Source organism: Cibotium barometz, chromosome 61, assembly GCF_041138505.1.
Source record: "Cibotium barometz isolate CiBa-2024 chromosome 61, ASM4113850v1, whole genome shotgun sequence".
Classification (NCBI taxonomy): Eukaryota; Viridiplantae; Streptophyta; class Polypodiopsida; order Cyatheales; family Cibotiaceae; genus Cibotium; species Cibotium barometz.
In genome coordinates, this window is record NC_141106.1 from 33,848,543 (window position 1) to 33,875,852 (window position 27,310).

General features: G+C 42.2%; 1 protein-coding gene across 3 annotated transcripts in view; it reads left to right on the top strand.

Moving 5' to 3' along the window:
• The first annotated feature begins 5,861 nt into the window (after positions 1–5,861).
• Positions 5,862–27,310, top strand: part of LOC147604816 (phospholipid scramblase family protein C343.06c-like) — a 50,413-nt gene continuing 28,964 nt past the window's right edge. For all 3 annotated transcript variants that reach the window (XM_086794535.1, XM_086794536.1, XM_086794537.1), the window contains exons 1-3: positions 5,862–6,050; positions 6,581–7,078; positions 26,993–27,079. In XM_086794535.1, coding sequence (XP_086650661.1) covers positions 5,997–6,050; positions 6,581–7,078; positions 26,993–27,079 — 639 coding nt within the window. In that variant the 5' untranslated portion in view covers positions 5,862–5,996. The remainder of the gene's footprint in view (positions 6,051–6,580; positions 7,079–26,992; positions 27,080–27,310) is intronic.

Consider the following 27,310-nt stretch of genomic DNA (forward strand, 5'->3'; position numbering starts at 1 on the left):
GGCCTTGTTACCTAAAATGATTTTGTGCACATTTGCACATATAATAATCTTGTGCTCACTTGCGCATTCCATTAAGCTGAATCTTGCACAAATTAAAATTAAACATATTTTTGTACGATTATTAATTCATCAAAAATATGATAAAATATATACCTGTAACAATCCTCCCGTTTGAGGAAGCAACTATTCTCAGTTATGTAAGAAAAATGCCGAGAGAATAACCTGCAAGGTAAACTCAGAGGTCTGAACATGGCTCAGAGGCACAAAAGGCATGGCTCAGGTTCTTATGGACATGGAATACCAATCAAGAGAACTTGTGCGATACCAAAATTGGTAATCGTCACATTGTTTATTAAATAACATGTACAAATTTTAATACAAAAGAAAAATGATCATCATCTTCACACCACCTCTCAATCCACGAGCCATATGAACCTCAATCGGTACCCTCATATAGTGCAACACCTCAATCAGTACCCTCGCACATCTCATGCAGTGTGACACCTCAATCGGTACCCTCTCACTTGTCGTTGCTATACTCAGGCGCTATCCACGTTAGTTAAACGATTAATTGAACACATCAATTAATCCCAACGTCGTCTTGAGATATAGACAACCCATAAATAATCAAATAATAGCCACACACATGTTTGCCAGGCGTAAGTACCCCGGGAATCACCCCTCCATACGAACCAACTGAAACAAATAGTGGAGGTAGCCACACACATGTTTGCCAGGAGTAAGTACCCCAGGAATCACCCCTCCATAACGAACCAACTGAAAGAAAGAGTGGAGGCCCACAACATACCATATACGGGCGTCCCCGATATACAGTTGCATAAACACATGAGAGGATGGCTTCATCATTGGTGTGGAAGACTAGATTTACACAAAATGCATATGTAGTGAACCAATCAAATGAATGTATATAAGACGAGTCTAAGTGTCCCATACCACATAGGCGCGTTGTACATACACACATAGGATGATATAAAGATAGAAGACATAAATGTGTCTGGAGTAAACCAATCTTATATCCCATACCACCAGATTAATTCCATACATCACTTCCTTCAAAATAAAAGTTTGAGGTGGAGTGGCCAGTTTCCTCTAAAACTTGAATTTCGACACAAATTTTGTCTATCTATAAATTTTATTTAAGTTACTGAACTTGAACTAATCTTAATGTTGAATCTATGCTTTATTAACTAGGTTCTTAGGTTGGAAAGATATTATCAAAATACTTATGAAAAAGTTGTATAAAAGAAAGTGAATATATATACATACCTCCAACGTTGGTGTCATTGAAATTATATGTCAAAAGAATTTTGACACTCAAAGAGATGTGAGTTGTTATTACTTCTATGGACAGGGTATATATAAAGTTATTAAACAGGATCTCATGAGAAGCATAACATCATAAGAATGAAAGTTAAATTGGTTATGGATATATAAGGACATGAAAATACTAACCTTGAGTTGGAAAGGTTGTTTGTTGAGGGGATGTGAGATTATAAATGAAGAATGCATAAGATTGATAAAACACGAATGACTAGTAATGATTCTAACCATCTTGATTAAGTGAACAAGTCTAGATGATGAAAGATTAATTTACTTTTGAAGTTGAAATAAACTTGAATAATAAACATGAAACTTAGCAATTATGAGATTGAGTTAAGCGTAAGAGAGTCGTACTTATATATATCTGATTGTAATGATGTTCTACATTGAGAAAAATGAGAAACAATGCGAATGGATTGAAATATAATTATTCTTCCAAACCTAACTAGGGCTATATTAAATTATGACTTTATAAGAAATAAAACTTATAATAGTATGGTTTGAGTTTCTACGCACAATTATTGTAAGCATGATCATTATTGTAAGGATAGCGATGAGAAACTTACTTGGAAGGTGTTCGAATCAATGTCTAGAAGATAAGCATACATAGAGTTATTAAAAGAATTATTCACTAAGTTATGAAGGATAGCAACTTACTTGCAAAAGTGTCGCACAACTTTGCTACAAAAGACATCATTAAAAGGTTACAAATATTGTAAGTATATGTGATGTTTCAATTATGGAAAATAGAGGAACTTACTTGGTAGTGCTAGAATCATCCAAAAAAAGAAATATGATTGCTGATGCTATATGGTACCAAACAATTTAAAAGAAGTTATAGGATTCATATATCTTGAATTAATTAGTTTCAATTTTAAACACAAAATGCAATTAATGAGTGGGTTGAATACGTACTCATATGATGTTGGGGAAGCACATCTACATGGTAAAGTGTTAGATAAACAAATGTAGATAGGTCTGATGCAACTAATACTCATGGATAAGAAAGTTTACCTTAAGGTATGATGAGTCGAGAATAACTAATAAAAGTGGTGTTCAAATATCACAACAATAAAATATATGATAATTCTTGAAGTTTTCGCACATTGTTGTAGATATCCTGAAAATATTGTAATATCTGCATCACAAAAATAAGTACATAGGGACAAAGAAATTAAGGTGTCTTCTAAGTCTTGAAAGAAATCTTGGAGCAAGATTTTGGTCTTTATGATTTAAGGTCTTACTCCCAAAAGTTGAGGTTTTCAACAAAGTTTTCTTTTCCTTTTTATGGATTTTTCTAGCATGCAAACTATATTTTTCAGTCAATTTTAATTTAAAAACTAGGAAATAAACGTTGAAATAATTAATTTGGCGCATGCAAAATGAAATAATCATCCCAAAAAAATGTGATAATCTCAACAATGACTTATGAAATTTAAAGTTTAATCCCCCCTTAGCTGCACTTGATATTGAAGTGGCAAATATTCTTAATAACACAGGTATTAGATATTTGGTTGACTGTTGGGACAGGGATGTGGTTGGCTGGAAAGAGGTGAACCTTCTATCTTAGGAGTTTTAGTTAACCAGAAGAAAGAGAGAGAGAGAGAGACTTGATGACTTAAGTGCTGGAGTTGTTGCATAGTGAATTGTGCTCCACAGCCCCCACTGATATTTCAGTCTGGATCAAGGACTAGTCTTGGATTAATGGTGTCAAATTAAAGGAGGGCAAAACAAGGGATATTTATGCTTTAATGAGAAAAGGGGATGCCAATGTTATGTATTGTAACAAAATATGGAATGTAAAGTGGAGGGCTTCTAGTTGGAAAAAGAGATGGTACTTGATCTAAAACTGTCAGATCCCTAGGAAATTCCAAGTTTTTCTATGGAAGGTTTGCATGTGGGCACTACCTATTGGTTATAAGCTGCAAAAAAGAAACATGGCTAGTGGCATTTGTCCTAGATGCAGGTCTTCAATAGAAAGTGGCAAGCATGTGTTTTAGGAATGCCCAGCCTTGAGGAGCACTTGGTGTAAAATGACTAAGTGGATGCAGAACGGTATGAATATGCAAACGTTTTGGGAGGACTGGTTACTTGGGAAGTGGGCAGTTAATCATGAGCACAGTGAGTTGGTGTTTAACATTGTCAGAACTTGCACTCTATGGGAAATCTGGACTAGCAGAAATGAAATTGTTTTTTTTTAGGGCTACATGTACAAGATTGCACGATACTGAGCTGATGTATAAATGTAAATGCATGTGCTGGTCTGTATATAATGTAAATAAAATTAGATCTTTGGAGCTGGATTTGTTGATTCAGAATCTACAGAGGAATATGCCTTGATTATTTCCCTGATTTTGGTTGAGCTTCATGCATACTAGGATTCTCTCCCTAATATCGACTTGTTAGATGTAGGTGAGGTGTTGGATTGAAAAGAAAAGGCCTCCAAGATTCGGTCCTAAAACTCAAAGATGGTACCACAAGGAAAAACAGATGGATCACACTTTTGTGGCCTTTATTGAGAACCTAATTGGCGCTAGACCTATTGTCAAGGTATGGTCAAAGCATGGGGGAATGTTAGAAAAACAGTCTCCCCGGGGCTGTACCAGTGAGGCCATGATAGAGGCTTGCTTATTATTGGGGTATTAGATCTCTTGGGATCAATCTAGCTTCTTGTGTGAGGATGAAAGATGGGAATTTCTTTGTAAAATCTTGAATGAGGTCAAAAAAGAGTAGATAGTTGTGTTTTTGGGGGTGATGTATGATTGATTTTGAATAGTTAATATAAATATATATTATTAGTCCCAAAAAAAATAAACAGAAAAAGTAAAGGTTATTTTGCAAGGTCTAAGTGATTAAATTAAAACGTGATGTCTCCGGATAGCATGGTTTTTTTAACTAAGGTATGAACCTATGATTAAAGGATAAATTAAGGCAAGATAAATGATGATTAAAATTAAGGGCCTTTACACATCACCTCGCACCCACCAAACGCGTGGCGCTGGGCCAATCAAATACCCCGCCATGCATGTCTGCCTTACACACTGCCTTGTGCCCACCTAATTTGTCTGCCACCGTGGCCTCCACCTCCTGCTCCTATTTCGCCTCTGGGTGGGCAGCCGAGCTTGGCTGCCCAAACTTGGGCGCATCTATCTCCAGCCAATCGCCCTCTAGCTAGTGGACCATGCTGCATTCCTTCCTGCCATTCTACAGCAATGATAAATTGGCCCTGTTGCTTGGGGCTGCTGTAGACCGATTTCCAGCACACTGCCTCGATTTGCAGAGCGATCTTTATCCAGGTAAGCCTTGCGTTTATTTTTTCTTGCCCTCCTCTCTCTCCGTATCTTTTGTATTTTTTGCATGCTGTCTTTTCTTATGTATTTTCTGCATGCTGTATTTTCTGTATGTTGTATTTTCTGCATGTTGTATTTTCTTTATTTTCTACATGCTTTCGTATTTTATTGAAGGGATGTGACATGTTATTGCAAAATGTGCCGAAGATGGTTTGCACTTGTTTGGTCCTTCATAACATGTGCACGTGCATGGAGATTCATTTGATGAGGGTTGTTCGAGAGACACAAGCGGAGGTGGAGAGAGCAAACAATGATGCATTGGCTTTGGATCCAATCATTCAGAATGGGCTGCAAAGTGGGTCTTGCTGAGGTTATAGCTTTGGTGCAGATCGAGACCTCAGCGGTTGTGCAGAGGGCACAATCATCAAAAACAGCACCGCATGATTCATCCCAGGTTGGGGGACAAAAAGGAGAGACAATCTTGCTAGAGTTATGTTTAAAGAGAGAGAGAGGAAAAATGTGAGAATTGTATTTGGTGATCTTCATGACTCGGCTGATGATAGTGAGTAGGAGATGAAATAGTGCTTGGATGTTATGACTTTGGACACAATGTTGGTATTTTGTTTATCTCTAAGACATCATATTTTGTAGACTTTATAAAATATCTCCCAAACACTAGGCAGATTATTTTATTAGGATGTTTATTTGGTTTTTAAATCTCATATGCCTACTCATTCTCATTCTTTTTTGTAGATGGGAGGAGGGGAGGGGGTAAGATAAATCTAGTTCATCCCCTCCTCTCGAAGAGAGTAGGGTGTAGCCACAATAACTGTGGTGATGGTGTTCAAGTCTCCAACTCTCTATTTGTATGGATGGAAATTACTTTTGCGATGAAGTTTAGGAGCATCTTGTAAGTTACGAGGTGAAGCATGTAAGTATGTGGATAAGTGATGATTGATTACCAATTCATTCTTCCATAGCATAGTAAGACAGTAGGAGCACTTGCACTTGTATTTACAATCATTTATCATGCAAGGACTCTTATCGTATGTGTTGAGAACCAAATTGAGACTAGGCATGCACTGACTCAGGCTCTTTACATGTTGCATGTATACGCAGGTTAACATGCTGATGGAGATGCACGTTGTGTAAAGGACGGTGTGTAAAGGGGGCGTCCATGCACGAGCGATTTCTTTTTTATATAAACACAGACGTGGGTAGTTGGTGTGTAATGGAGTACGCCCATTCAAAAGTGCACAAGGCATTTTTTGGCTGCCCACATGTTTGGGACACCCTTTGTATCCAGCCTAAGGGGAGTATACGATAGCCCCTACAGTGGTGTTGAATAGGAGGGAAGCTCTGGCGATGGCGTTCCTTTCTCGGGCTCGGATGCGGCTTCGCTTCCCTTCGCATCTCCGGGTAAGCGCTTATCACGGTTAGAAAACTTTCCTGCAAAATGCACGTGCACAGACATGGGTTAACCTGTCATGTGCTGATGTGTTTTATACATGCCATCGCTGAACCTTGCTGTCTTTGAAAACACTATGGCTATATTTCTTCACGATCATAGGCCTTCCAATGATTTCACGAACTGAAATCTGTTAAGAATACGTCTCCACTGGCATGCCATAGCTGAACCTTGTTGTTTATTGGTTGGATTCTTAATGATCAAATGCTTTCCAGCGGCACTACATGAACTGAAATCTGTTAAGAATACATGTGAGGGTTTAGTACATGTAGTTTTCCCTAATGACGTGCAAAGTCTGCCCTAGTGATGTTTGCAGTTTCCTTTAATGGGATTGCATGCTTGCTCATCAGTGAAATCTGTTAGTGTTTCATAGGTTCCACACAAAATCTCTGTGTACTTTGCACTAATTTTCAAAGGAATGCGCGTTCCTTGCCCTAATCTTAAAGATGCTCTTCCCCCCCCAACCCCTTTCTTGTGGCAGAAACAAAAGCATGGCATCTTTGCAGAGTTTTATTGGGAGGATTTGACCAGCTATGGAGTTAGAACTTCAGAGAAACAACCAAATCAGAACCCTTGCCATAGCCATGCTTACCTCTACACATCAACAGATAAGAAGGACCTTCTAAAAGGGAAAAATTTAACTGAAAACATCACATATACAGATATTCCCCGTCTATTGGGAGTGGCAAGGATGCTACAGAACAAAGATATCATAGAGGTGGGAGCTTGTGCAGAGGGAGTGCAGAAATCATCATGCAGGTGGATACAAACTCATTCAGAGACCATGTGCAGTCATCCCTGGACAAGAGATAGGTTAGCTGAACGCATGTCAATTCTTAGAGAGAGGCGCTTCGATAAGGAGCGCATGCAAGCAAGGTTAAGAAGAAGGGGGGCTGTTTCCCAAGATTCATCTTTTTTGGAGACGCCTTTGCCAAGTCAGCCGCTGGAGGGAGTCTTACAGCAAAGAACTTCTGAAGATGTGAGTACCTTCAAGTCAAAGCTTGCTGGTTTTCATTTGTGAGTTTTAAGCAAATAGTATGAGTCTGAATTTGTCATAATACTAGTTTTCTTTAATGTCTAACTTGGAGGAGGAGACAAATTACTCTCTTAGCTTGTATACTGCACTTTGCCTTCCGAAAGGCATGCTATGGTGGTCTTGATCTGAAAATTAATGGTTAAGATTGATTACTAGAATGCATTGCATGACCCTTGCTATGGTGGTTTTTTTGTATGAAGATCGATTACTAATGGATGTGCGCTTACCCATAAACCTACCTTGACCCTTGGGAACTAATGGCACAAGCAGGATCTAGTGGACGCTATTAGAAGCTTTGAAACTAGACCTTTACAATATTTTCTGGAAATTTAGATCACATTAATGCTTTAACAGTAACAGAGCCACCAGTCTTTTCAATGTTACAAAATCCCAGGCCAAGGGTCCATTCAAGTAGATAGACATAAAACCTTGGACTGGCTTGTACTAAGGACCAAGCAAAGTCAGCGTTCCACTCAATGGTAATACCTGACAGGTGAATCTGATCTCGTTGGAAATGGCCTCCGCCGTGGTGAGGTGGTTGATCCAGTACTCCACATTGACGTGCCTTCTGAAATGTCGCACTGTCTTGGAAAAGAAATGTGAGCAGGACAATTGATTAGCTCTCGGCCATTTTGAGGTCTGTAGTGATCTCATCCCCCACTTTATCCAACCAACGGTGGGCATCATCATAGTTCATATTAGTAGGCAAATCATGTCCTATGGTTGCAATGAACCGATAACCATTTTTAACTGACTCTTGCGACCGCCCCCGAGGTATGCTTAATAATTCTCTTGCAAGAATCTTTGGCATGGAGAATCTTCTCAGCGATGATTATGGTAAGTTGGCTTCGTTTGTGGGTTCAGGTAGGTCCATTCCTGTTGGCTTTTGTGCTGAGGGTGATGGTGGCTATGAAATTCACAGCCAAGGTCCCTTTCTCAAAGTATAACAAGGGGAAACCTGGGAGCAGAAAACAAAAGGTCCCCCTTAAAGGTTAAATGATTGCGCTGAATCCACAGCACATAACAACCCAAAATACTAATGATGATCCAAGCTGTGTGGTGGTCTCTCCAAGGCTGCATGTATCCATGAGAAGGAGACAAAGAACACCTAGCAATCCAATTCCACAACAGCAGGTTCTCCTGTATCCCCAAAACAAATAAAAGATTATGAATTTTTAGACCAATTGTTCTGTGGTCCAATGTCTAGCACGGTGTTTCACCCAAAGGCCTTGATGTAACATTAGCCAATGGAAGGCTTTCAATCTAGGACACATATAACTTTCCAATCCTTTTGAAATCTGGAAATCCAATGGTCCTTGGGGGAAGAGATCCCCCATTCGTGATTGAGTCTCTCCACCAAGGCCTTTGGCATGTGCACTTTGTTTGGCTTGTGTAAGTTGGTTAGGCATTTTTTCTTCTCTACTCCTTTTACCAGTCAAAGTTTTGGCTTGGATTGCAATTTCTTGTCCTGTATCCCTTTTGAGGGTCTTTTGCCCAATTATCACCCGATGGATGTTTTTGAGACAAAACTGCTCCTTCATGATTGGCCATGGTTTCCACAAATACGTCTGAAAGTCCCACAAGTCAGCCCAAACTTGTAGCCCTTTCTTGTGAAGAGAGTAGGCTCATTTAGTGTTGATGTCTGTGTCTAATATGCATGCAGAGAACCAGATTATGTCTTGGTTTGTAGCTCTGAATCTCCCTGCCATTGAGCTTATGTTTTAAGGATTCCCATACTATCCAGATGCTTTTCCAAAGGTTAGATCCAAGGACTTGAATTTTGCGCAAAGCATAGACAAGTTGAAACTTGAAAGGCCTTTCCAGGCTTTGCATTCTGTAGGGCTCACATGCACCAAGTGCCCATGCATGTAAGGGTTTATGAACGGCTCTCACCACCCATTTGGCAGCTAGCCTATCCACCAAGGCTTGGATGTTGATCAGTCCCAGACATTCTCCTTCTTTAGGCAGGCAGCATATCTCCCACTCAATCCTCCCTTTTTGGTTTCTCCATTTCTTCTTCCTTCCAAAACGCCCCTAAGGAGTCTGTTGAGCCTCTCAATTCGACCATTTGAGGGCCTCCAATAGCAGAAGAAGTAGATGACATTGGATTTTGTTGAGAAGGATGTAACATGGAACTGGTTTGATCGTGTAACGCACAGCAAGACCTTCTTTATACTGTTAGGTTAGTGAGCATGAAGCATCTACTTTAATCTTTATACACATGAGGTAGAGCTGAAGAAAGAGAGAGAGCAGAGATGACACCAGGTTGGGTCCCAATATACCCACCGAAGGACCCCCTTCCGCAAGCAAGAGTATTTGTTTTATTACTTTGGAGAACTGTTACAATGTAGAGAACTTACCGAGTATGATTGACGGAGATTGCCAAACGCAAGGACGTGAGAGAATGCATAGTGGAAGATGGGAAAGCGGAAACACAAGAGAGAGAGTGAGAGAGAGATATGGAGAGAAAACACAGTGTATACCTGCTCTCAATATCACTAAACAAGAATACAAGTCCCGAGCAAGAGGGGAAGAAGACCTCGTATGTGAGGGACTGCAGCAAGCCAATATGTAGAGGCACTAAGGCATGCAAGGGGCAAATACCCAAGTCAAGTCTGAGGAGGGAATGTCCCGGGCCCCGGCTATATATACGCCAAAGTAGGGACAGCCGACCAGCTCTCTCACGACTAGGGAAAAAAGCAAGACTCCACAAAATGGGAAAAAAATGGGAATATAATGTGAGGGGTGACCAGCCCCTCTAGCTAACATGGTCAGCCCTAAAGGCTAAAATAGGACACCACAAAGGAAGCGAGCAGCAAGGGGATGATGATGTCTAACACCCCCTAAAACCGGTCTATGGACACATAAAGCGGTAATTCATTCACAAATAACCTGGACTTACTCAGACACACAATCACAGAATCCTCGCTCCCTCGCTCAACAACACATTGGCCGCGAAGTCCGGTGCCCCTTGCAGTATTTCTTTATTGTTAAAAGGTTGGAAAATACAAAGCACAAGTGCAACAAAGCACTCTACTTGCATCAGCTGAGTTTTACAAATTCTGGGAAAAATTTTGCCAGCATAACTGCACTAAAACTGTTCCATAACATCTCAGAATGAGTCCCAACTGACAGGCTCACTTCCATAGGCATCAGGCTACCCAATGGAGTCCAAAACATCACAATTCAGCTTGCTGTAATTTTCTGCATAGACCTGTTTTCAGCCCAAAATAACCCTTGTACTGCCCTGGAGGACTTTAGCAAAGTCCTACTGCATTTTGGCATCAACCGGGCAACATAACAGCCCAAAAACAGCACCTAAACAGTGCTGAAACAGCATTGTATTGAAGAGGTTATTACCCTCTTCCATCCCTGCTTTGGTGTAGGAACTAACTACACCGGTTCCTGTTCAAGAAGGAGGCAACTAGCCTTTGCATATAAGCATGAAATTCACACAACTGTACCTGATTTTATATGATGAGAGCATTTCCATAGTCTGCAAGAGAGAGAAAGAGAGAGAGAGGCTGTGGGGAGCAAGCTCAACCCTCAATACATGAGTTGTAGGGCAAGGGAGTGCACCACAATAGCTCTTAACCTGCAACAATCCACCATAATGATGGCTGCAAATGGGCCTCATTCAGCTCAAATTCCCACGCTTCCCTCTTCTCAATGTGGAAAATGCACATAAATTTGACACTTGGCACATTTTTAAGCCTTTTCCACATGCAATCTTCCAAGCTAAAAATCTCCTAACTGATTCACATTCTCACAAAACAGTCCTTTGTCAGCTTTTGGTCCCCTTGACATTCCGCACAAACTGACGCGAACACTTTTCAATTCCGACACTGCCCAAAATAGCAGTTCCCTAGATTTTAGGGATGATGTCATCTGCATTCCTTCTGGTCTCTTGACCATCTTTGACCACTATGGTCACTTCAGAATTTGCTTAGAATTCAAGATACATTCACATTTCGGTGGCGGCCACTTACTAGTGTAAACCGGCCTATGCCCTCATTCAGTGACCATGTCCTGGACACTGTCATTCATCTTTCAGTGCAGTTCTCAGGCTTAGCCAATCACTGGTCCAAAGTCCCATTGGCTGACCCATTCTGACATTGCAATGGCCCAAGCCCTTCCAAGAGATCCCGGGGGAAAACAACAGCAACCAAAGAGAAAGAAAAGAAAAATATATATATATATTTATAAAGAAATGTAAATAAGGAAAACAACTGCAAAAAGTTTCACCTCTCCTGGTGACATACTCCCCTCTTGAAAGAAGCAAGCGACCTCGATTGCAAGTCCACATGCAAACGGATGACACAGGACGATCACAAGACTCCCCACGTGATTAGTGTCATCGCATGTATCTCCTGCCAACGGATGACACGGGGCGATGATAGGAATTCCCTACTACCATTTGTGTCATCGCAGGTTCAAGCCTTTCAAATACATGTTTCCGGATGCAACACAGGGCGATAGCATATATCTTGTACTATTAGTGTCACAACATGTAAATCATTCATTTGAAGCGTAACAGATACAACTTCAAAGCACTGAAAGTTCATTCATTGATTAAGTCATTGACAACAAATGTCAAAACTGTACATTGCCAAACATATAATAGAAATGTACAGGTCATTCAGAATTTAGCTTCAAAAAGCATATTAAATCATTGCAGGTTCTAACAGGAAGGCTTCCTTGTAAAGTTGCATCAAACTGAGGTGAATCAGCCAGTTCAACCTCATCCATCCATTTAGCATCCATTGTTGAATAATTTCTGAATTTCACCAAGTATCTTCTTGCAACTTGTCCTTTCACTTTTCTGTCTTTATGGGCTAGAATCTGCTCAGGAACCAGAATTTCATCCAATTCCTCCACTTCAGGCTGTTCCTCTGGCATCATATCTTCTGGCACATTGCCAATAAAAGGTCTCAACAGGCTCACATGGAATGCATTGTGGATCTTCCAAGTGTTTGGCAATTTCAGCCTGTATGCCATATCACTGATCTTCTCTGAGACTTGGAAAGGACCATAATATCGCATACTGAGCTTGGGAAAGAGACGTTCCTTGCCCTTTCTTTTTCTCAGTCGTGCCTTTTCAAAGCGCAATAAGACCCAGTCATTCTCTTTAAACAAGAGCTCTCGACGATGCATGTCAGCAGCTCTTTTCTGCTTAGCTTGTGACTTTTCCAAGGCATATTTGACCTTCTTATACGCTTCTTGCCATCCCTCAACATACCGATCTGCTTCAAATATCTTATCCTTTGTCTGCAGAATGGGAGGTACTTTCTTGCCACCTTTAACAATTTCAAAAGGCGCCTTGCCAGTAGAGGAATGCACCGTATTGTTGTAAGCATACTCTACTAATGGCAAATAATGCTCCCAAGCTGCCTTATGTTTTGACACATAACATTTCAGCAGATCCAAGACAGTAGAGTTAGCCTCTTCAGACTGCCCATCAGTTTGAGGATGAAAAGAAGATGAGAATTTCAAGGTCGTGCCCATATTCTCAAACAATGCTTTCCAAAACAAGCTAGTCATCCTTGGGTCTTTGTCACTGACAATAGACTGTGGCATACCATTGTATTTAAAGATATTCTGCATGAAAATATGTACCATGTGCTCTGGTTTAATCTTCTTTCTAACAGGAATGAAGTGTGCCTGCGTGCTGAATCTGCATATAACAGTCCAGATTCCATCATTCCCTGTTGTTGTTCTTGGAAGATCAAAAATGAAGTCCATGGCAATACTTTCCCATGGTCTCTCTGGAATAGGCAGTGGTTGCAATAACCCAGGTGCCTTCTGTCTGTCAAACTTGACCTTCTGGCATACTAGGCAAGATTTGACATAAACATCAAGATCACGTCTCAAAGCTGGCCAATAAAAGAAAGTCTCAATGGCTTTCACTGTAGCATCAATGCCTCGATGTCCAGCATACGGTGGAGCATGACTTTCTAGCATTACTTTCGGCCTTAACTGCTTAGTCACACATAGCTTTCCATGCATCATGAGAAAGCCGTCTTTCAGAACATAGTGATCATGATGTTGATTATTCATTAGCTGCTCATAGATTTTGGAAAAATCTTCATCACTGGTATACTGCTCTTTCATATCATCCAATTCCTGGTGATAAGAAATAGAAACAGCTGACACTTGTGGTTTGCGAGACAATGCGTCTGCAACCACATTCTTCTTGCCTTCCACATGCACTATCTGAAAATGGAACATTGACAAAAAATTTGCCCAGCGCATGTGTTTCTCTGACAACTTTGCCTGTGTGAGAAAGTATCTGAGCGTCTGATGATCCGTTTGCACAACAAAATCAGCACCAAGCAAATAGTGTTTCCAACTGGTAAGTGCATGGATCACAGCTAGCAGCTCTTTCTCATAAATCTGATAGTTCTTCTCAGTGTCAGAGAGTATTCTACTCTCATATGCCACGACTCGGCCATTCTGCATCAAGACAACACCAATGCTATTCCCACATGCATCACATTGCACAACAAATGACTTAGACAGATCTGGCAATATCAACACAGGGTCTGTAGTCATTTTCTGTTTCAGGCATCTAAATGCTGATTTCTCTTTATCTGTCCATTGCCATTTAATGGTCTTCTTTTCAAGCGCATGTAACGGTGAAGCAATCTCTGCAAAATGCCTTACAAATCTGCGGTAGTAAGAGCATAGGCCAAGAAAACTGCGAACATCATGCACAGTCTGTAAATCTGGCCATGAAACGATTGCTTCAATCTTAGCAGGATCCATTGTGACACCATCCTTTGATACAATGTGCCCAAGGAAGTGAATTTCTTCCAGAAAGAATTCACTCTTCTTGCCATTAATGAGCAATCTGTTGTGTTTCAGCTCATTAAAGACTGCTGTCAAATGGTCTCTGTGCTCCTCTTCACTCTTTGAATAGACTATCATGTCATCAAAGAATGTGCCCACAAAGCTTCTGTAAGGACGGAAAATTCTGTCCATCATTCTGTTAAATGTGGCAGGAGCATTTGTCAATCCAAAGGGCATGACTAAGAACTCATAGAGACCAAATGTAGTGCGAAATGCGGTCTTGTGCACATCCTCAGGTCTGATTCTAATCTGATGGTACCTACTCTTCAAATCTATCCTGCTAAACATTTCTGCTCCTTGCAAACGGTCAAGAATATCATCTATGCGCGGAATCGGAAATCTATTCTTGATCGTGTTCTTGTTCAAGGCTCTGTAGTCAATACACATTCGCCATGAACCGTCTTTCTTTTGTACTAGTAACACAGGTGAACAAAACGGGGAACTACTGGGCTGAATTAGTCCCTTCTCTAACAGCTCATTAACCTGTGTCATAATCTCTTTCTGCTGGGCTGCGCTAACCCTGTACGGTGGCCTATTGGGCGGACTAGACCTTGGAATAAGATCTATGGCATGATCCTCTGGCCTCTCAGGGGGTAACTCTCCTGGTAAAGACTATGAAAAACAGTCTCTGAACGTATCCAAGAAAGCTTTTCTACCTTCGTCTAGTGTAGACAAATCAGTTTCAACTTCATTCACTTGCTTTGCAAAAACCAAGTACGTAGAAAGATGATTTTTCATTACTGAAGTTATAGCAGAAGCAGAAATAACTGGGACAGACTCTCCTTTCAGCTTCACATCCAAAACATGAGTCTTGTCCCTATGTACAATTGTGATTTTCCTGTTGAAAGCATCCAACACTGCATGTTTCCTATGACACCATGGAATTCCCAACAGGACATCACATCCTTCCAAGGGCATGATAAGAAACTCCTCTGTGTCCACGTAACTCTGTATATGCATGCGAAGTTTGCCAAGTATAGGAGTGACAGGAACTGAATGCCCAGGGCATGCCAAATCAGCCTGTCCAACTGGTCCCATCTCTTGAGCGCGAATTCCCAACTTGGCTGCCAATGCCGGTGAAATAAAGTTGGCTCGAGCACCAAGGTCAAAGAAAATCAGCACTGTAGCATCTCTGATTTTACCCCATGCTCTGCACAATTCTGTAGCATTATCACATGTGTCATGGCTGGTCACCAACCATGTCAGGTACCAATCCTGCACTCGGCATTGTCTTCTTCTTGAGTGGCCCTTCTTTATCCTCGGCATCTTTTGCTGGCTGTTGTGGACATTTTGCAGCCATATGCCCTTTCTGTTCACAGATGAAACATTTCCGAGCTTGCATCAATGCCTTTCTCTCTTCAAATGACTTGCCATACAGTGGCCTCTTCTGTCCTTTGCCTTTACCAACACTTTTCTGAGGCTGTGACTGCCAAGTCTTCTTCTCAAATGGCTTCTTTCCATAGAATGGTCTAGGTGGAAAATACCTCTTCAAAACTGGTTCCTGTTTGCCCTGAGGTTCCTTGTTCACTGTGCTCTTAAAGCCACGAGAACCTCCCTGTAGCAATGCATTAGCCATGTTTGCATTCTCAATGAGCCGAGTCATATTAGAAACATTGGTCTTAATGCAATAATCCCTAATTTCTTTGGGCAAACCACAGCAATACTTCTCTATTTGCTCTGACAATGGCACTGTCCTGTAGGAAGTTACTGGCAAGAGTGCATCCCAAAACTTCTTATTATACTCTTCCAAATTTACACAGTTGGCTGCATCAAGTTTGTGCCATGCTGTCATAACATCCACTTCAAAAGTATTTGTAAGCCAGGCAAAAGAGAACTGCTGCTTAAACTGAACCCATGTAGCAGGTGCTTGTCCTTGCATCAACAGTGGTCCACCACTGCAATGCATTGCCTTTCAAGAAAGTAGCAGCCTTCCGCACCTTAGAAGACTCTGTAAAGTTACCCCATGTGTATGCTGCATCAAACTGCTGAATAAAAGTCAGCGCTTTCAATTTGTCCTGCATCCCACTGAAAGTCTCAAACTTTACTACTTGACCTCCTTCTTTGTAATCCTTTTGCACCTTTTCTGCATCAGTCCTTACTGCTCTTTGTCCACTAGGTTGAGAAAATTCAGCCACACTGACCGGTGCTGCGGGCCCCAAAGCTGGACTAAAATAAGTTTGAAATCCGGGCTGCACACCTATATTGGCATAAAGAGGGTTCACGGCTTCCTAGGCATCATTCCTGGTGACCCTCTTGACATCAGTCGTGGCAAAACTGTGGGCGGCCTAGCCATGGCCTGGAAAACAGACCCACCACCAAAATAGCCAGGCTGGAAAGCAACGAATGGAGGAATGGTCGGCATGATCCTTTGCACATTACTTTCCTGGCCATTAAATGCATGTACCTGTGCCTGTGTAACATGCTGCACTGGATCAGCTGCCACTGCTGGTGTCTGCTCTACATGCTGTGGCATCCTTGGCATTTGTTCCTGTGCCCTCTCAACTGCATGCTGAGATGATTCAGCCTAGGAATCCCCTGTCCTTGACTGCAAATACCTTTTCATCCTGGGATTCTTCACCAATTGTTCAAAGGTACCAACCATGCTCAGGAGCTGCACATGAAATAAATCCTCTTGTTCATGTTCTTCCTCTAACAAGGCTGGCTATACTACTGGCTCCATCCGAGCAGAGGCTGACACCTGGGCACCTGTCACCTCTATACGCTGTCTGCGAGTAGAAGAGGAACTCTCTTCGGCAGGGAGCTTGCCTTTGCCTGGAAAAATTGGAAACATTTTCTTTATGACCGTGACTTTGAGGTTCGCATTGACCATCAAGCATTACGCTGGATTCAGACAATGCCAAGTGCACAGTGGAGTGACCGACCACACCACTGGAGCTAGATATTGCAAGAATTTGGTGGTCTGATTGAGTATCTTCCAAGAAAGGCCAATCCAGTGGGTTGATGCTTTGAGCACGAAGGGACAAGTAACTTTGATTCAGACCACTAGACTCGACCTTGTTGGTATGGGACTAGACGACATGAAGCACACGTACGCGGATTCTAAGGAAATCAATACACAGTGGGAAAAGGCATTGGATGTGACAGGACCATGCCACTTTTTGATACGTGATGGTTGGCTTTTTTACAAAGGCCGACTGTGTGTCATGAAGTCGTTCAGGACAGCTCTTCTCCATGACGCCCATGACGCCATTACTGGTGGTCATAGGGGCATGAATTCGATTGCGGAGAAGTTGGAACGGCAATATTATTGGCCAAAGATGAGGCGAGATGTATTTTCATATGTACATCACTGTGATATTTGTCAAAAGGTGAAAGCCTCTCGTGGGAAGAATATAGGGTTGTTACAACCCTTGCCAATTCCTGAGGGACCTATCCAAGATATTTCGATGGATTTTGTCACCCAGTCCGGGTAAGCGTAATACTCAGTGCTTAACTATAGTTAATAGATTTAGCAAATTTGTTATGCTTATTCCATGCAGGGTCAATGTGACTATCGAGAATGTTGCCCATTTGTTCATTTGGCATTGGTACTCGATTGGCGGGATTCCTAGGACCAGTGTCAGACCGAGATGCCAAGTTTACCAGTCATTTTTGGAGGGCATTGTTTGATAACTTTGGTACTAAATTGAATTTTTCTACTGCATTTTACCCACAGACGGATGGCCAGACAGAAATCTACAACCAATTGGCCTTTGATGTGTTGAAGTGTTATGTCCACGATCAGCAAGGTAAGTGGGAATCTTATTTGCCTTTAGTTCAAGGTGTTTTGAATGATTCTTTTTCTTCAGCTATTTGAAACTCGCGGCGGCGGGTGCCCGAGGGACTAGGGCCTTTGACACACTTGTTGATACCATCAATGCATATTAAAACATTTAAGAGTCCACCAGACCCCTTTCAGACTGGGAAATGTCTAGGCTGGTGACATCCTCCCCAACTTCTTAAAAGTTGTCCGCAACTTTAAGCTTCAAGCCATATATTCAAGATATAATCATGTCCCATCGATTGGGCGAGACGAGACAGTCTCAAAAATCCAATATAACTTAAGAATCCATGTCCCAAAGAAATAGGCGAGACTAAATAAGTCTCCATAATATCAATATCAAAATCATGTCCCAAGATAAATGGGCGAGACAAAAACAGTCCCATAAGTCCAGATATCATAATCATGTCCCAAGATAAATGGGCGAGACAAATCAGTCCCATAAGTCCAGATATCATAATCCATGTCCCAAGTAAATGGGTGAGACAAAACAGTCCCATAAGTCCAGATATCATAATCCATGTCCCAAGTAAATGGGCGAGACAAAATAAGTCTCCTGCCAACAAGACATCGGTCCACATGTCCCTTGGCATAGACATAAGTCCCGTCATGTCCACTTTACCACTTGCACTCCATGTTGGTACTCGGACCACACACCTTGGATGAGAGGTGGGCTCAAGTAACAAGATAAAACAATCACTCGCAGGCATAGATAACCTGGTGTTCCATAAGCATTTCTGCTACACATAGTTTTTAGGCATTTCGGCCACCAATAGTTTTTAGGTATTTCGGCCACCAATAGTTTGTAGGCATTTCGGCCACCAACTCACGCTCCCCTCTCCAAGTGCCCATGTTCCCTTCCATTTGCTCTCTATTGTTCCACCCACACACGGTAGAAACAATCTTCAAGAGAGTACGTAGGACAAGAGAACACTACACAGGGTATGTTGTGCTTGTCACTACCCTTTGAAGTGCCCATGTTCCCTTCCATCTGCTCTCTATTGTTCCACCCTCACACGGTAGAAACAATCTTCAAGAGAGCACGTAGGACAAGAGAACACTACACAGGGTATGTTGTGCTTGTCACTACCCTTTGAAGTGTCCATGTTCCCTTCCATCTGCTCTCTATTGTTCCACCCTCACATGGTAGAAACAATCTTCAAGAGAGCACGTAGGACAAGAGAACACTACACAAGGTATGTGAATCATGAGTTTCATAAGTCCAATGCATCCCAAATAAAGGGAGCCAAAAAGAATAATCCATCCCAGTAAAAGAGAATCATAAACATAATCCATAAACCTGAGGATGGATCCAAATCCCTAGAAAAGAAGTCCAGGAATCCATAGACCTGTATACCATAATCCTTGTATACCATAACTCTTACCACATACTCCGTGCTAACCACACACCTTGGAGTAGAGGTAGACTTTATCCATAAAAGCATCATATCCATGAGATATCCAAAGATTTCTTCTCTATAAACTCGGATAGATTCGTCCATAGAAATTGCTTGTGAAGCCCAATATCTATATAAATCTCGTCCAAGAAAGAAATCTCCATGGATATAATCCATCCCAATAAAGGGAGCCATGAAAAGAATTCATCCCATTAAAGGGTGCCATAAACAATGTTTCCCTGAAACCATCTCAAGACAAACAACAACACCTTTCTCCTTGCATAGCTATACAAGGGTTAGTGAACATCAAAAACACTTCATAGTAAATAGCCAAAGCACCAACTTTGCAAACTCAAAGTATACTTAGCTTTTCTTTGCGAGGTTGGTCATGAAGCCAAAAGAAATATCTCGTCACCATATCCTTAAGATATCCAGAGATATATCTCCATATAGCTTGCCTGTAAGCTTGATAATAGAATCCACAATATCCATATGGAAAGAGTGCTAAACGTGTGCACATAAAGCCAACTTCACACTTCCACGATAAAATTCTGTGAATTCATAAATCCTTAGATCAACAAGGCTTCTACTGCTCATGCTCTTGCTTCATAAGCTATGAAGCGGCTGGCCATGCTTAACAGCAATGATGGTAAGTGTGGTCCCCACTTGAGATCTTTTCTCTTCCTTATTGATAGAAGGAAGCCTCTGCTTCCAAGAAAGCCTATGCTCTGATACCAATGAAACTCGCGGCGGGTGCCCAGGGGACTAGGGCCTTTGACACACTTGTTGATACCATCAATGCATATTAGAACATGTAAACATCCTGGAGTCCACCAGACCCCTTTCAAACTGGGAAATGTCCAGGCTGGTGACATATTGGTAGGACTCCATATGAGGCAGGGTTTGGAAGACCATTCCAGTCGCTATTGACCAGAACCTTGCCTTTAGTACCTAAAGCGAACAAATTGACGGAGTCTTACTAAGAGATTTTGGAGTCAGTAAAAGACAGGTTGGCCAAAGCGTAGGAGGCCTACACTCGACAGGCCAACAAAGATCGAAGGGATATGAAGTTTTCGGAAGGTGATTGGGTGTGATCTTCGGATTATGAAGCAAAGGTTGAAACAGGTGGGCAAGCGATGCCCAAAGTTGTCATTCAGGAGTTTCGAACCTTTTTCCATCCAGAGAAAGATTAACAAGGTTTCAATGAAGTTGAAGCTACCTCCCAGTTGGACTATGCACGATGTGTTCCCCGTCAGTTGGTTAAAACCATATGCAGGTTCGATCCCTTCAGAAGTTAAAGACGAGGCGGAACCAGATATCATTGATGAAGCTGAAGTTATGATTCCAGAACAGATACTTTTGCACCACTTCAAGCATAGCTTAGGTTGAAGACAAAGACAGTTCCTCACAAAGTTTCAAGACCGAGGGACCCACGAAGCGGTATGGCTTGACAAAGAGTTTTTTGACGACTATCTGGCGTTATTGACGGATTATTTGGAGGCTATGCAGCTTCCGTCAAGTTAAGCAAAAGGGGATGTCATGTGCATCCCGCCCTTGGATGCCACGTAGACATATTTGTACAGAAGGTGCAGGACCTAGGTTGGAAAACTGGTCCCATGTGAGCCCAATCTGGGACGAGTCAGCCAGGGTTCTACTCCAGTCGTCCGAGGTTAGGTGTGCATTGTCCTGCACATGCGTCCAAGGTCAAGTGTGCATTGTCTTGCACATGAAATAGTGCCAGTCCGCGCTGTGAGTCTCCCTCTGGAATGATGTCAGTGGTTCAGTGTATCTGGTATGACATCGGATGTCAAACCGTTGTGTAGACAGGTAGGATTTACATGTAGGAATGGGGCCAGCCCATAGGGCTGTCCCAAGAACGTTATGGGGGCATGGGGGAGGTGTAGAACCACCCCCAAAGGGCCAGGAGGGCGTTGGCTATGCTCACCAGCCATGGGATGGGCTGGAAGGGCTGTCGGCCAGCCCTAGGGCCTCTGGACAAGCAGCCGACAGGGCATCAACCCCTTAAAAGCCTGTCGGCCAGGTGTGGGGCAGCCCACACAGGCTGCCCAGCAGCTCATGTGAGATGTGCATGCTGGCCAGACAGTCCAGTGTGAATGCGCATGGTTGTCCAACATTTAATGCTATGTGATGCAGTCGTGAGGCTTTTATTAGTTAGCCGACTGGAGTAAAACCAGCCGACAAGCATAAGAGAAGGGTATAAATACCCATTGCATAAATCAGGTCATTCATCTTACTCTTCACAAGGTGTTGAAGCTACTCAAGGGGCCTAGACAAGCCAAGGAGAAGCTAACACAAGGGTGAAGGTTGAAGGTCAAGGGCAGAAGTTTACCTCAGTCAAGAAGGTCCAGGTTCAGTCTTTTATTTTCTGATTTGCATCATTCTAATAAAAGCAAATACACCATTCGTGGGGGGCCCTACAGAGGGTATTCGGGACCCAATACTGTGTCCTCTTCTCCCTCTCTCTCTCTCTCTCTCAGGCATGTTCTTCAGGGAGCTGTGGACACCCCCTTCACTGATGTATACCATTTTATACCCCCAGTATGGTACAGGATGGAGCTAGCTAGGTTGCATATCATGATTGTATACTCCATGCATATAGCTTTGCATTCTCCTAGTAGTAGAGCTCCATCCCCTGCACACCCAGATTCAGCTTTTTTATTCAGTACTTTTTCATTTTGTTGGGATGACAGAGGATACCCCATACAGGTACTCCGATTTGTCTCATAGGCCGAGTTCGGTCTTTTGGAAGACGTTAATAAAATCTTTCTTTCTTTCTTTCTTTCTCTCTCTATCTATTTCTCTGCACATCTACATTCAGTTTTGTGCGCTAATTTCGTCGCGACAAGTGTGCTGATTTCTGAGCATTGAAGTTACCGATCTCCCCCGAAGCATCCGCATGTTACATGGAGAGTGGAAAATGGGCAACAAACTGGTGAATGAACTGGGTCACACTTGTCATCGTACTTGGTGAAGTTCGGTGAGGCTCGGATGATGGATCCAGGCTGTGGTTGGGGTTGTGGAGGACTAAGAAGGGTGGAAAGAAGTTTCCAGAGTCTGGAGTGTCTGTTGGAACTGGTCCCTCAAGTCTGCTTGGGCCTGTTCCTCGTGGTTTGCCTTCGCTTCGAGCTTTGCCCGCAGTCGCTCCTCTTTGGCCTTGCGTTTGGCTTTCTCTGTCAGTTGTTCGGTTAGTCTTGCTTCATGGTCTCACTCTTCTTTTTCAGTCATCCATTGACACCACCGTTCCATTGAGGAATTTTGTTCTTTGGGTGTCTCTTGCTGGGCCAAGGTTGCCTGTAATTTTGCTAGTTTTTTTTTCCATTTGGACTCTTTCGAGTTGAATGTAGAGTTTCCTTATTTGCTCTTTTAACTTCTGGTTGTCTTCATCTTCTTTATGTAGAAGTGTTTCTTCAAATGGTTCTTCTTCTTTAGTGATATCTTCGGAGCTTGATGCCATGGTGGATGGGCGAGTGGTTTTTCCCGATCTCAGCTTTACCATCCACAAGATGCTCTCACCCTAGGTTGCCTGATTGAATCATGTCCCAAGCTCTAATACCAATGTAGCATACGCCAAGATAGGACCGTGTGAAACAACGAGGCCTTCTTTAAACCTGAGTTTAGAGAGTCTTTAGGAGTCCTTTAAAGAGCATACATGAATTTGAAAGATGTAGTCAAGACGACACCAGATGGGGTCCCAAATTAACCACTGAAGCCCCCCCCTCCCGCAAGCAGGAGTATTTGCTTTATTTCTTCTTCTAGAGAACTGAATACAAGTTGAACTGTTTCCACAAGATTGAGCGGACAAGCTGATTAACTAACTGCCAAACTCAAGGACAAAGTGACCAAACGTTGGGCAGAACTGTGCATAAGCTGTAGGCGATTGGGGAGCCATCTTCAAAGAGGATACACTGGCTCGAGATTGAGGGTTGGTGTGCTGAGAACTCTTGAAGACGTTGAGCTTCGTTTGCCTTGGGCTGAAAGCACAAGATTGGCTGTAAGTATGCAAAGGCGGGAGGCCTAAGCACACATACTGGACTGTTTTGCTTGAGTCTTGAATCGTTTTTTGATGTTTTTTGGGATTGATGATGGCTTGCCTTTTTATATGGACTCAGGGTGCTGGGCGGCTGGTAGAAGGGCTGTCGGCCTGCATTTATTGTGCAATGACTGGGTTTAATTGCATTTAATGTTGGTCTTTGATGCGAGGACTTTATTGGTTGCTGGTTGCTGGCCGACCATAGTTTGGCCTGCTGGCCGACCGTTGCATAGGCCCACAAGGGCTGCCGACTGGTCTTATATGGTGGCTAGGGTTGCTGTCACTTAGGTAGTTGAGCTGGGGCACAACAAGAAGCTCTAATACCAATGTAACATGCAACTAGTTTGATCGTATAATGCACAGCAAGACCTTCTTTATACCTTTAGGTTAGTGAGCATGAAGCAATCCACTTTAATCTTTATACACAAGAGGTAGAGTTGAAGAAAGAAAGAAAGAAAGAAAGAAAGAAAGAAAGAGTTTATTAACGTCTTCCAAAAGACTGAACTCGGCCTATGAGACAAATCGGTGTACCTGCATGGGGTATCCTCTGTCATCCCAACAAAATGAAAAAATACTGAACTCAAAAGCTGAATCGAGGTGTGCAATAAGTACAATGAGTGGGGGAGGGGATGGAGCTCTACTACTAGGAGAATGCAAAGCTATATGCATGGAGTATACAATCATGATATGCAACCTAGCTAGCTCCATCCTGTACCATACTGGGGGTATAAAATGGTATACATCAATGAAGGGGGTGTCCACAGCTCCCTGAAGAACATGCCTGGGTCTGCTTTGAAGCGAGCCAGTCGTGGCACCCTCTCTGTGAAACAGAGCTCTGATCTCTGTCATCTCTGTCTGGTATAGGCGTGGTGTCCGAAAGCCAGGTGTCCTCTGTCTCCTGCGGGCTCTGAGTGTCTCTGCTCTCTGGAGAGTAATTCCCTGCCATGTAGGGCCTGGGAGTGGGATGGATTGCTGAAAAAATGTAGTAATCTGTGTCTGTCGTCCCCCCCTCCGGAGCTGTCTGAGCCTGTAATGATGTCTCTCTGTGACGCTGTATGTCTAGAATGAATCTCCCCAGTATGCGTTGGTCTGCTGCCTCAAAGATCTGGCGTAGGGAATGTGGCTCTCTGAATAAAATGGGATATCTCTCTCTGATGGCTGTATATGCTCTGCATCTGCATACATAATGCTCCTCACTCTCCACCTCCTCTCTGCACAATCTGCATACCCTCTCCTCTTGGGGGATCCGTGCTGCTCTGCTAGTCTTGATCTCCAATCAATGTGATGAAACTCTAAGTTGACCAATAGCCACTCGGGAGTCGTGTGGTAAAAAGCCTCCATGTATCTAGGCCTCTCTATAAATCCATCTTCAGTGATATTCATGAAGTAGCTCCATAAGGTGTTGATTGGCATTTAGTTGCACAAACCTCTCAATTAGACCAGCTTCAGCCTTTCTTTATAGGTCCCATCCAAGGTCGTCTAGCTCAAAGATAAGAGCTGAAAGAGGACATCTTTGCCTATAACTCTTCTTTGTAGGACAATAGGTCCATATCATTGCCCATTAATGTCAATCTGAAAGGCAGAACCCGTCATCTGCAGTTCGACCAAGCTGATAAAGTGTGGCCCAAGACCCATAAGGTGAAGAATGTCAGCTTTGTCTGGGCCAACCTCTAAAGAGATGCTACTTTTGTTTAGATTGTTGGATCACTCTTGACCCTCCCATGAGGTGGCAATTGCTTCAAGTATGTACTTGCCCTTAATGAGTTCTTTTTGTTCTTTCTTGACCATTTCCTTCATCCAATCCTTGGGTGTTATTGCCAGGGCTTTAGCTACAATCTTATAAGAAACATTGAGGAGGCTGATGGGTCTCGAATCGCGAAGGCTTTATGTATGGGACTTCAACATGTGCGACTACACACAGGATAGACCTAGATGCAGCTGCAAGGTCATCGAAGGCAATGAAGAAGCTGCATGGAATGGCCTCAAAACGATTTGGGTGGAGCGAGAACATAGAGAGACCCAAGCTTCATATGGAGCAATAACTATTGTTGAAGTGATAGAAACTCAGCTTGATGGTCTCTGTATAAAAATTATGTCCTCTTGGTTAGGACATATTTTTATATATGTAACCGTGCACCTACTTTGAAGTTTGGGGCACTGATGACGTGAGTAGGTCATGATTGGATAATCTTTGAGGTAAAGTTCGCACTTTTTGTATTCTTGTCTTTACTTGTTTTGTTTTAGTGAATTAGTCATTTAAAGTTTGTTTTTGCTATTAGTTGTTAAAAATTTATTTGGCTTGTTTGCTAGAAATTCTTTTGTTGTGGTTTAATAAAGAATTTGTTTGTGTGTATGTAGGCGTGTGTGATTTATTTATGTATTTGTCTATTTTTGCAAGTTATTATTACTATTATTATTATTATTTTTTCTCGGTATCTCTATTAAGCTTTAAAAATATATATATAAAAGTTTGTTTGTTTTTGGTGATTCTCTTCTTTCTTTTAAAATTATTTGTAAGTTCAGATTCATGTGGCCTTATGACGGTATATATATTCTTGTGTCAATTTTAGGAAAATATTATTGGACGTTTAGGATTGAGGAGCTTGGAGGCCAGATTTAGGTTGATGAACAATTCAACATACAATGCCAGTTCTCACATTTGGTTGGAGCAAGAACATAGAGAGACCCAAGCTTCACATGGAGCAATAACTAACATTACTTCACTTCTTGTGTCAATTTTAGGAAAATATTATGGGACTTTTAGGATTGAGGAGCTTGGAGGCCAGATTTAGGTTTTTGAACAATTAAGCATACAATGCCAATTATCACATTTTTGTTGAATTGTGCAGCAGGGAAGAGTTTTAGCTCAAGCATTTAGCACTTAAAGGACTTTCATCCTCAGAGGCCTATCTATTTTCTGTTTTCTTTGTGAGAAGTGATGGTGCATTTGCATTTTCCACATTTTTAATGCATTTGGATCTCAACATTGTTTGCATCCATCGCATAGTTTACTAATAACTGTGGAGGTTGTTCTTTCCATCTGACCGAGTGGGCCACTTGTGGGGCCTGTCCTGACAACTTGCTCATTGCATGAAAAATGTCAATATTTGGAAAGGGCAGTACCCCCTTGTGTGGTACTTGGGTGTGTGTGTTCCAATGCTCGAGTGGCCTCGTGGTGCGAGCTTGTGACTAAAACTGCTAGGCCAATCATTGAGGCGGAGCTCCCGTAGCTCCCGTTGGCAATACTTGAGGTGGAGTTCCCACTAGCCCCTGTGGTTGCCTTCGGGCAAGAAAATTGGCAACTTCAGTAGGATCTCTCTCCTGAAAAAAAACCATTGTTTGCATCCCGTACAGTTGTTGACAAGGTGAGTCTGCATCTGTGCAAGCACGGCGAATTTGTTCCACTGATCGGGTCTCCTCCCCCACACAACCACCACCACCACCACCACCACACATGCACACACACAAATGAAAAAAAGAGAGAAAAACAAGAGGGTTGAAGGAGTGAAGGTAGGGGGGCTCCTCTGTGGCTTTTATAGGCCTCCCTTATAAACCTAGCACTGCCGAACTGCACAAGTAAACCCCCATATAGAGCAAGATTTACATCTCCAACGTATTCTTCTTTTGTGTTAAAACCAAATATATCTTTTTATGGGTTGAGGTATTCAGCCAATTGTAAAAGCCTCAATGTTTTTTCTGTTTTACTGCAATCAGAGATGATGCTTTATAAAATTGAATTGTTTTTTAAATGCCAACCTTACAGATTTTCTTATATGCAGGCAAGAGTTGCTCCTTTACTTGCACGGACTGATCTTATCATTACTCGCAACATTGAATGGGCCAATATTTTGGTTGGCTTTGAACAGGTAAGGTGATTTTGCTCGTTGAGTATTGGTTCCAACCTATTCTGCACATGCTTCTAAGTGCAAGTGCATACTAGTAATGATGCACCATGCAATGTTCTTGTAAGCTGGTAGTCCTTTTGAAGGTTTTGTAGTATTTTTTTGGCTTTTCAGCTAGATCCTAAACCTTTTTGAATGCTGTTTGATGATGACCAAGCTGTAATTGTGGAGGAGGTATGAAATTTAGCACTTGTC